Here is an 11,814-nt window from a genome sequence, read left to right on the forward strand (position 1 = left end):
AGATGTTCTTACACGTCTTATTCTACATGCCTAAATGCATCATGTAGCTGTCGTGTAATAAGATATTTACATTAATGAGCAGCTGAACAGCCGTGAATCAAAGTGTATTCTTGTGATATGTGATGCACATCATACTTTATTCATGATTTCTTTTCTTTTGTGTCTGAACTTGCGTTTAAAAAAAATTTTTTTTTTCATATAATTGAATTGTCTTGACTTTCTTTGTTAAAGTGAGTGTATCTGTCTCTATGTCAACAAATGTTTGTGAACTATATAAATATCTGGCACATAGATGGGAAATAAGACTTCAATATAAAAGTCTTTTTAAATGTTTTAAATAAATAAAAACCCCAGCAGTCATTTTACAGCCTTTTTTTGTCGCGTGTGTGTTTGTGGGACTTGGGCTGACGAAAGCATAGAAAAATAAAATAGTCATGAGGGAATACAAAAAATATTTATTTGAATGAATAGAACTGCCATCAAGTCCAATGAGTAAAAACACTGAATGGTGAAAAATCTCTAGGAAAAAATGTAGGATGAAGATGTGGCTCAGTATTTGCATCACTTCTGAAAACACCATGTCTGTGTTTGGATGCTTCTTACTAAAAAAAAGAAAAAAAGTTAAAGTGATGCCTGGAAAACACACTTAGGCCAACAGAGCTTCCATTCCCTGAAGACAAGCACTCATCTGTGAGTGAATTCACCCTTCGAGGGCTCCATCAGTCGTCTAGACTCTTTACCGGCTCTTGTGCCTGCTTAACGAGCGGCCTCAGCACCGCGCTCTTATTTCTCATCTCGCTGTCTTCTGTGTAAAGGTTGTGCCGGTGAATATATTCTATCACAGAGTCTGGAAGCAAGTACTTCACACTCAGACCCCGTCTCAGTGCCCGGCGGACCTCCGTGGCGCTCGTCTCGTTCTTCACCCACTCCCTCACGTGGAAAATGTTGTGCCTGCGGTAGGACAGCAGGTCCGACTCGTGCACGGCCCGCTCGGGCTGCAGCTCCCCTCGACTGACGCAGACGAGGCCAAAATGCCCGACCAGCTCCTCGACGTGGTCGTCCCGCCACAAGCCGGGGATCTTGAAGGTGTCTAGGAAATCTGCACCACACAGAAGCTTCAGCTGGGGAGACAGATCTGAGTGGGGTGGCAGAATAAAACAGAGAAGATGACTATTTACACACTTTCTAACCAGTTTTTAATGATAAAACAAAAACAACGATAAAACACGGTGTGACAAATATAACAAACTTAGTTTATTTTCCCTCCAGAGATGGCTTAAAATATGCAAGGGTCTATTTCAACCCCTCCAAATTCATTGTTTTTATATCCATCTACACAATTTTAATCATCTTCCAGCACTATTGGTAACATGTTGTCCTGCAGCTGGATATGCCAGTCCTCTTTCTGAGCAATCACAACAGCAAAGAGTGACACAATCCTCATGTGCTCCTCTTTTTGAATACAGGGACAGAGTTCAGTGGGTTCCTGCCAACTGCCTAGTCCACAACCAAGCTTAAAAAAAGAAAAAAAAAAGTACTTTACTGAACTGCCTCCTCGAAGAGTCCACACACTAATAGGAAGCAAAATGTAAAAATTGAAGGCACCAGTGATGTGAATATCAAAGAAAAAGAAAGTGAACATTTTGCGCCTGGACAGGGCAAATAAAATGCACAACATGACTAAAACGGACTTGTTCCACAAATTACACAACTTAGATATTCATATCGCTCGAGGCTTAAGAAAATTATAACAAGACTAATTATTCTAGGAATTCAGCTTTCACATTAAAAACTTAGAAGGTTTACATAACCCCGATAAACTACAATAAAAAGGAGACTGAAGCAGCAGGCTTTTTTTCTATTAGATATCACGAGTTTCTGTGTTCATTTTTATTTTTTGTTTCTCACAAAATGTGTCATCTTTATATAAAGCGGTGTGCAAAAGCAGTAAACCCCAGAAGGCATCCCTGTAAATGCACCGTTATAAATCAAAGTTAATCTATGAAAATGGGCTAAGAATTCTAATTGGCTAGCTTTCATTTATAAGATCGATCGATCTATCTATCTATCTATCTATCTATCTATCTATCTATCTATCTATCTATCTATCCATCCATCCATCCATCCATCCATCCATCCATCCATCCATCCATCCATCCATCTATCTCCATTTCTAAGCAAAGTCAGCATACTAACAGACTGACAATAAAAAATTCAACATCTTCCTGTTTAACAGAAGAACACAAAGCCCAGCTGACGCAGAGGGCTGACATGAATGTTTCACTCTTCAAAAATACTACAAGTTTCACTTTGAGCTGACGGTGGAAGAGTCTACGAATCATTAATACTACAGCAACACTAGTGAAAACAGTAGTGGGAGAATGCAGCATGGCCAGATTTATTGCAGTTAGGTGCAATGAACTTGTGATCTTGGTTGCCCTGAAGACGAGGACCAGGTCTGCAACTACTCACAGTCTACTGCCATCTTTCAAAGCAACTTTGGTTCGTCAAGACGGCAATAAAACAGCAATAAGACTGCTATCCGTTTGTAACTGGATGGGCCCAAGTTCACAATTAGATGCAATCTATTTTGACAATTTGGCAGTTAACTGTGATAAATCGCCAAAAATCACCAATCCGCATACACAAAAAATCAAATTAAACACAAATTCATTTAGAAAAGTCTTGAATGAAGGAGCAATAGTAGCTTTCTCACATGCAAGGACTTAATCGATCTGAACCCCTCCCCAGTTGCTGCCCGATGGCAATCTAACTGCAAAATGACATAGGAAAATAACCACAATACAACCATCAAATCGAGTCCCCTATTGCGAAGAGTGTTGCAGACAAGTCGTACTCATTGATGTAGACTAAATTACGTGGTAATTATATGCAAATGCTTGACTGTCTGTCTGAGAGTGACAACACTTAGTCCAAATGGGACCTCACTGTCTGGAGAACAGGCTGCCTCCCACCAGGTGACCCATGCAAATGTATTGGAACTGAAAGTAGTCTACCAGAGGTTGAAGAGGTTGCATGCTCAACCTACGGGGAACACGTTATGTTGGTTTTATGGTCCCACAAATGTGTTAGTCCACACACAAGATTTCAGTCGGAAAGAGGGGGGAAGAGATCTGAGATGCGCTCCTGTGCAGTCCTCCAAGACCTCGACTGTGCACCTGCTCTTCTCTGCAGCTGGTTGACTGACCAACAACAGCACAAACAAGAGTCGTACCACATACTTGACTTGGGCAGCCATGCTGGCCCATAAAAACAGCTTTTTCTCATGCTATTTTCACTGTAGAGTGAGGAGCCATAAAGGGACAAGATTTCATTTTCTGCGGCTGTCTTTAAAATGTGCATGTTTTGTGATAATAAAAACATCATATAAATACCTCTAAAAATCCTGATAACACTCTGTAGTCAAGAGTTTCTAAGCTGAACAAAAAGAGACTCTTACTCGAGTTGTTGTGCATTCCCACGCTCCGCTCATACTCCTTCAGAATACGCCTGTAATGATACCTGAAAACCAAAGGAAAAAAAGAAAAGATACTGATACTTTGTTTTTTAAACAGTTATGTGGTAATACATGCAGTTTTCTTTCATTTGTGTTTGTGAATCCAACCATTTCCTCTTTGTCCTCAGTTTTTCTGTTGTTTTGATCATGTGCAGTGCATCATTCCTGCTTTGTGCAGTAACTTACTGTTCATGCATGTGCTGAGGTAATCCACTGTTCAGTCTAAACATGTCAATAAAGCTTTACTGAAGTGATTAGAAAAAGGAAAAATAGCCACGACTTATAGAAAAGCCTTTAAAAGAGATGAAAACCTTCACTGTTTTCAAAGCTTCTTAAAGTTGTTCTGTATGTAAAAGTGTGTGCGTGTGTGTGTGCGTTGAATAATGTGTGACGTGGCCTGCTCACAGACTCATGACAACAGTCCACTTCATGGCTTGATCAGCAAACATGGCTTACAGCAAGAATGAGACACAACTGGGCGTGTGCGTATAAGTGTCAGGTGTGGTCAGAAGTTACTATCCACTCATTGTGGGCATGAATTTCATGGTAATTTGGAGCTTTTAATAATTCCTCTGAACTGTTCTTTTACCAGGGTGGAACGATTGTACACCATACTTCTTTAATGACTTAAAAAACACAAGAACTGGGTCCACAACTCTGAATTTTCTCTAGTCTACAAAAAGTCAAAATTATACACACAGGCTCAAATATATACATACATTTAATAAAGGCTTTGCAGTGTCTATTAACTTGACAAGGGCTATTAACTTCTCGTTGGTCATCACAATTGACTAAAACTGGTTTCTAGTTACAAACATAATGGGATTTATTGATTAACTAATTAATTTACTAATTTGATTAACCAATACTCAGAACAATTGGAAATTCCAATGAATTCAGTGAAGATTGATGAAAGAGAGTTGTAGATTTACACAAGTTGAGAAGGTCTCTAGGAGTCATTTCTACATAAATGTAGATTCAAGAGCATCAGTTCAAACAACTGTACCCAAGTACAAGTTATTTAGGTGGAACAGCACTTTGCCAAAGTCTGGGAAAAGATCTGGACTGTCACCATCAGATAAGATGAAACTGGTTTGGATGACCAGCCTCAATCCTGGTCAAGAAGTTGCTCACACCTACGGTAGGCTAACGCCACCCCCCCTCCCCCATCCTAAATTGGATAAGCAGAAAAGAACAGATGGATGGATGGATGGATGGTTCTCTTGGGTCAAATAAATATGAAAATTCTGTCCAGTTAACTTGTGTGTTAGTGAGTGAGCAAATACTCAGTGGGGCCTCTTTCCTATCCTTTCGCTCAGTGCAGCACCTCTCTTCAAACATATTCATCGCTCAGGCAGCCTTTTGCCACTAAACCGTTCCCAGTTGGCCAATGAATTTAACAGCCCGTGGTCCTAATTTCACCCCATGAAAAAAAACAGACCTGATATGGATCCAGTCTAGTCTAGCAGCCCCCAAGAGACTAAAACCATAAATTAGGCAGGAAACCTGGTGGCACTCTTACATAAACAGCACAAGCTTGCATGATAAAGGGCTCACAGAGGGGCAGCAAAGGACAGTGGATCCCTGCGAACTCTGCTGGTAAGACTAGGATGATCTGATCTTCTTGCACATTAAAAAAAAAAAACATACATATGACATGATATGAGACTCTCTAGCTATAGAATGCAGTTATTATGACAGGAGATATATTATTTGACTGGAAATACACAACACAATGTTTCAACCAGTTCAATGTTTCTGATTAACCATCGAATTGCCAGGGACTTACTGACTGTGCATGTAATTGTCTGTGAGGTGTGTTCATAAAGGGTGACAGGAAAGAGAAAGAAAAACTGTTTCAACCATTCACTTTCTTGCACAATATCGCAAGATTTTTTTAAATTTTATTTTAAAACTAATCTCCAGCAGTAAAGATGGTTTATACCTCATAGTGACCACTGTCTCCGTCCAGTCTGGCTGCTGGCTCTCCCATTCATCAACTGTGACCCAGTTGGAGCTCTGAAGCGCCAGCTCTGCCATAGCAACACGATGCTTAGCCAGTACTAGGCCTTGCTTTCCATAGCTGTCACTCACTGGGGACACAATGCCACCCACCACTTGGTACTGGCCTGAGGGGAGAGAAGATTAACAGAGTTTAACTGGGTCACGACAGCAAAAAAGAAATGCAGCTGTCATGTATAACAGAGATAGTGGCGTTGATACAATTAATGGTTCATCAGATCTCACATTTGAGGACAAATAAGACAATTAATCTCTTTATAACGGAGTGAGAAAGGTGGGTGATCGTGACAAGGTGTCTCAAATCATACTATGTCATCAATTTTAGAAAAAGGTGTGTTTATTTAGCTGACAAAGTTGGAAACAATCAGACACAGGAGGAAAAACGTCTACTGTGATTTCTGAATGTCAACCTCAAGCTAGTCAGCTGATGCCTTATAGGTAAGGGGGTCGAAGGGAAAACTGTAAGAGCATTAATGTTCCTGCATGTTGAAATGCTGCACTGTGTTCAGAGCATCTTTACGATGTAAATGTCCTGAATTTATATAAGGACGCTGTGTCTGCTGAAGCTGGGATTGTGTGGCAGAGCAGATCAGAACATAAAGCTTAGGGTGACTAAGCGTTTTCCACACAAGAGCCTCCAAATCACGGAGACGGCCATATATTAGCATTGTTTGTATGATTGTATGGGATTCTTCATACTGGGGTCTTAAAAGATGCAGCAATTGATTTTTTTTTTTTGGCCACTAGGGGGCAAAAGACCTCCATTGCCTGCTGGAAAAAAAAAGAGCCTAATTTTGCTTGCGGCAGACACAGAGCACATTAGCATTCGTTTGGAGTTGTGTTTATGGCAACTTGACATAGGTATTCAGCTCTCTCTTCTCCAGCTAGTCTTAAAGTTTGCATGTCTGCTCTTTAGCGCTAGAAAGGTCGTAGGGAGTTTTATCAGGGATTGGTTGCCACGGCGGCAAGGAACAAGACAAATGACAGGGCGACACTCAATCAAACAGTAGATTTAAAGGCCACAAGTGATAAACAATGAGCTAGTTTAAAGAGCTCTGAAAAGTGGCATAGTTGGGTTGTAATACATCACATATATATAGTACTGTGCAAAAGTCTTGAGCCACCCCTCATTCCTTTATATTTTGCTAGGAAATTGTTTCAGGGATTTATTGAAATACATAGATTATACATGGAAATGCAGCATATTAGGCACAAACAGTTGGTACAAGTCTGATGAGCTTCAGAGTCAATGTTTCGTATGAACACTTTTATTCTTCAACACAGCCTGAACTCTCTTAGGCAGGTTTCTTTGCAATTTCTTTAAGCAGTCTTCAGGAATAGTTCTCCTGGTTTCCCGAAGAACTATAAGCAATTCTTTGGATTCTGACTGACTTTTGCTCTGTTTTCTGTCAAGATGATCCCACACTGCTTCAGTAACGTTGAGGTCCGGGCTCTGGGGAGGCCAATCCATGACTGATAGTGTTCCAACGTGTTTCTCTATGCAGGTATGCTTTTACTGATTTGCCGGTGATTTTTGGGAAAAAGAAACAAAGCGGTCGCCAATTAGACGCTATCCAGATGTTTATAATTCCATCAATTTTTACTTTTTGACAGTCACCCTTCTGCTGAGACCATTTCTGATGGGGCTTTATCATGAACAGTAGATGGATCAACTGAAGGGTCAGGTGCATCTCTCAGGTCCTGCTATACTTATTCCTTAAGGACACGATTTTCAGATACTGTTCATCTGCTGTAGTTTTTAGGCCTGACATGTGTGGGTCTGGGCTCCACTTGTCCAGTTTCCTCATATTTCTTAAGGACACCATACACACCATATGCCAACTTTACAGCTACTTGCTCTTTTGGGAACCACCTTGTTGCAAACATAGTATTTTAGGTCTGTCTAACAGTTACATTTGGCATTCTTTGTAGAATCAGTTAAGAAAATGAAAACAAATGATCTGTTTTGCAACAGGCTATTAACAACGTACCTAAAGGCACGTGAGTGGGTGGCTCTTGGGTGAAGAGGTTTAACAATCAAAAAACATTCCTCTGAAATTGGGCAGGTACAGGGACTGGACTGAGTGAGTGAAAAAGCAGTCAGTGTCCAAAGAAAAACTTTGAAAGTCCTTCAGAGAGGCTGGATAACTATTACTCATTGCTTGATTAGTTGTAACTACAAAGTCTATTAATCAGTGGGCTTTATGGAGGAGATCTTACAGAGGCTGGTTTTCTTTAAAGTCAAACGATACAGCGATACACAAATGATACGGGGATGTAGCGTTGTCTGTATCTGACCTGTGCTGTGCATGTGGTCTCTGGCCAGCTCGAACAGCCTCATGTGCTGGTTGGTGATTGGATTAAACGAGCCGCAGGCTAACAAGACTAGTGGGACACGGCGGGCGGCCATCTTGGTTTAACCTCTCACACCGCAGTCAAAGAACCTTAGAGGAAAGTGAAACAGAGTATTAGCCAGAGTCACGTGATGGGACAGAAGACGACGAGATTCAAGGAAGACAGCAATGAGAAACAGTCCTCTTCTGGAAACCTCTGCATGTAATATAAAAAGAGATTAACACCACACACACAGATGAGCACAGTCTAACCCCAGAGAAGAAAAAAATAAACTCAGGTTCCGATCTTCTAACAATTTGTCAATGGGACACCAAATCCACTTCCAGAAACACCGAAAAGAATAAAGGATGCGGTGTTTTTCTGAGGCTGAGCACCGGACGAAGTAAACAGCTACAGTGCAGTTTTGTTTTACTGTCCGTGTTTGTGTGTGTAAAGAGCCCAAAGGGAAATTAACACCAGCCACTGCTCAGCCAACTCACCACTCACTCTGCCAGGAATCCAGCCAACATTTATTTCACTTTAAATTAACTTTCTTGACCAAAGTTCAGTGAGTAGTTTATCTCAACATTTAGATCTAAAATGTTATTAGTTTGGGATTTCATTCTAATAGGCATCTGTGTGAAATTGCTCATAATTAGGAAATTAATTCTTAAGTAAAAGGTCAAAAAATGGTTTTATGAGGTCATACTGAACTCAACCTTTGACAATGAAAAGAGTAATGACTCTATCCTTGATTGAGTGTTTGAAGCGCTTACATGAGTAGGATGAATGTACAAAGACAACAAAATGCCTCTGGCCACAGTTGTTGGCAGCATAGAAGCAAATAGCAATCCTTCTGGATTTTGGGCTTGCCTGATACCACAAAGGTATGCACCACTCTATCTGTGCCTACACAAAAACGCACCGTCAGTGATAACACTAAAATCCTTTTTTTGTTTTTTTTGCTTACCCAATTCAGCGTTGGGTTGGAGCCTCGACAGGCTGCCAGTTTGTTTCAGGGATACGCTCACATTCACATCTACACCTAATTTAGAATCACAGATTTCCTGAGCCCAGAGATTTCAAACATAAGGCCCGGTGGCCAAAGCCTCCAGCAGCTGTTCACAGGACGGCTTGAAGATGTGAAGTAGAGTGTGGATTTTTTACTTTTAGTAAGCAAGTCAGTAGAATGTATTATCTGTATCATCTTTTGCGACAAAGATCAAAGATCAAAAAAATACATAAAAATAAAAAAGCAAGTCTAAAAAGATGAGTTTTTAGTAGTTTCTTGAAGGCGATCACTGAGTCCATAGATCAGGTCAGAGGGAAAGATTTCCATTGTCTAGGGGGCCACTGTAGCAAAATCTCCATCTCATTTAGTTTTCAGCCTTGTATGATGCACAACAACTAGGCCCTAATCACATGACCTCAGGGACCCACTGGGGATGAATGGGTGTAAATGTTTACTGATGCGAGCTGGTGCTTGTCCAGGAAGAGCTCTAAAAGTCAGAACCAGAATCTTAAAATATACTCTGAATTTAATGGGGTACAGTACAGCTGTTCAGCAACAGTGTGACTTGAGTACAAGTGAACAATGAATTACAGTAATCCAAATAAATCCATGAATAACAATCTCCAGTTCAGTGCAAACCAGAAAAGGCCAAACAGCAGCAGTCTGGATGAATCCTCCTGAGGTAGTACGGTCTCAGGCGCTGCGTATCCAAGCAGGGACATAGAAGAAAAATTCCTCTCCATGGAAACTCGCTAAACACAGGTAACCAGAAATGCTCAACGTCACTTATCAGCCAGTCCCTCACTTCCAAGAAAAGTCTTAGCTTCATCTGCTCTTCTCACTCTCCTCTTCTGTGGTCTGTGTGTACCCAGGAGGGCACCAATGAGGACGCCAAATGAGGCAGTAGGGGATACAAAATGCAAACACAGGAGGTTGAGGCACATCCTGTGTTTTATTTTTCCACTATCTACTATACAAATGCCTGTTTTTAAAATAGTGTGTCGATGGTTTAAAAAACAAACATTTTTTTCTGTAAAATAATATAAACTTTATATTTTATAACTACAGTACAGCCTGTGCAATGAGCTCCGTAATCACTCATCTGCCTGCTTTCCTAGGTGCTCGGCTGCTCTTCTATTCTTTACATCACTTCCACGCGACCTACCTCATACCCATCCTCACCTCACCCAAGTCACTCAGACACTCAGCCAAGCCTTCATCCTCATCTTCACCACAACCAGCATCTACACATCCGGTGTGTCCTATCCTAAATCGTGTCCTGCTAGGATTATTTTCTGCCATGCTGGGTCACCTGATTCTAATTGCAAATTAATGGCGAAACAAAATTATTTCTCTATTTCACTAAATCATGTTCAATTCTTCTAAATGTTCTCTCCTTACTGCGCTTATATTAAGACATGTCAGGGATTGTTTAGCTTGTTTAGATACGTTTAGTTAAACGTGCACCATATAAATTGATGTATTTAACCAGTAATTGTAATTTTGCGTATGAACAACAACCATGTTGAAAGAAAAAGAAGCTTTTGAAACAACTTCCTCTTTGCAGAAAGCTTTTAGTTTGGATGTGGACACTTACTACACCCTGCCTCACTCTGACAGAGTAATCAGACTCTTCTAGGTCATCTGGCAAATTCATTTTCACAGTTAGTACACTTGCACGCATTTCTACAATATCAACCTTAAATAAAGTTATGCAAGCAGGATCTCACACGCTCACTCCAACCCTAAAGTGTGTTTTTCTGTGAATACTCTACAACTCACATCTACTGGCAAGGCAAAATACGCCCCTTTTTAAATCTAAGTTTCTAATGATGTTTTTAAGGCAGAATAACGTATATGTCATAGATTGTAACATAATGAAGTTAATGAAGTAAGTCAAAACGCCATCAACATTTGAGGAAGCTGTGACAGTCCACCTTGACATTGAGCAGGCAGCTAACAGTCGCCAGCTTAGCGGACTAATAAACCAGGCGTAACGCGATTAATCAGTTAAAACAGAGCACAGTCAAGCAGGCGTGATACAATCCACACAGTGATTAAAGGCAGTAGCGATAGTTCGTTTCATTACCTTCTTTTCACATTGTTGACATTTGGCGAGTGTGTCACACTGATACCACTCCCCCCTTCCCGTGTTTGGAGAGGCGCTTGTTTGAAGGTTCCGCAGATAAAACCTGGCTGAAGTGCGACCCCTGGTGGATGAAGGTTACAGCGACGGAGCTCTCCGTGGTACTGAAGTACGTGCAAGTTGTTAACAAGTCTTTGTAATTAAACGTAATAACGGTGCCTTTTCATTTATTAGATGCACATTAAAGAGCAGTGTTACTTTTTTTGCGCTCAGTGCTGCTGCATCTGTGGGCAATGACGGCATCTTCCCAGAACACCTTACAATTAGAAGCTGACCTTTACAGCAGTGCAGCATCAAACACCTATGAGCTCCAGGTAACCTTTCATTCTATTGTTGTAAACTGCTTGTCAGATGAAAGGGGAGAGCACTGTACAACACTAACTGACTGTCTGTAGAGCAACCTGCAACTGATTACAAAAATGGCCACAAATCCCTTTTCCAATAACTCTGCTTTGTAGCGGAGGTACGAGAATAACTTTAAAAGAATGCAAGCTTTCAAAGAAGTGACATGGCATTTAGCGAGCCATTGTTATATATCACTATAAAAATAGAGCAAGCCCTTTCCTGTGGGGACAACTGCACCAGTTTCATATAGGGAGCAGTGTGTGTCAGTTAAAACCAACAATGGAGGCTTTCAGATGTGTTCGTGTTCACACAAATGGATGGAAGTTATCACTGATCTTATATTTATTGCTGTTTGAGGTAAAAATTAAGATATCGCAGTGAGAATCCAGTCCCCTAATGAATGAAACTGTTTTCTTTCAGTTACATGAATAATCTAGC

The 11,814-nt window shown here is 40.7% G+C and overlaps 1 protein-coding gene across 1 annotated transcript; it reads right to left on the reverse strand.

Annotated features, from left to right (window-relative positions):
- Positions 1-435: 435 nt before the first annotated feature.
- On the reverse strand, positions 436-11,051 carry nmnat3 (nicotinamide nucleotide adenylyltransferase 3). The gene is made up of 5 exons (XM_082513763.1): positions 10,975-11,051; positions 7,838-7,983; positions 5,463-5,646; positions 3,461-3,522; positions 436-1,135 (listed from the first exon to the last, which is right to left on the reverse strand). The coding sequence occupies exons 2-5, from the start codon at positions 7,947-7,949 to the stop codon at positions 720-722; spliced, it is 774 nt and encodes a 257-aa protein (XP_082369889.1). The 5' UTR covers positions 7,950-7,983; positions 10,975-11,051; the 3' UTR covers positions 436-719.
- Positions 11,052-11,814: the final 763 nt, after the last annotated feature.

Source organism: Aulonocara stuartgranti (assembly GCF_965226115.1).
Source record: "Aulonocara stuartgranti genome assembly, chromosome: 18".
NCBI classification, from domain to species: domain Eukaryota; kingdom Metazoa; phylum Chordata; class Actinopteri; order Cichliformes; family Cichlidae; genus Aulonocara; species Aulonocara stuartgranti.

Excerpts from the sequence above, each read along its gene's own strand:
- nmnat3 (XM_082513763.1), bottom strand. The coding sequence starts at position 7,949 with ATGGCCGCCCGCCGTGTCCCACTAGTCTTGTTAGCCTGCGGCTCGTTT. Across the intron at positions 3,523-5,462 it reads GAGACAGTGGTCACTATGAG|GTATCATTACAGGCGTATTC; the intron begins GTATAAACCATC and ends TTTGGTTTTCAG. Across the intron at positions 1,136-3,460 it reads GGGAATGCACAACAACTCGA|ATCTGTCTCCCCAGCTGAAG; the intron begins GTAAGAGTCTCT and ends CACCCCACTCAG.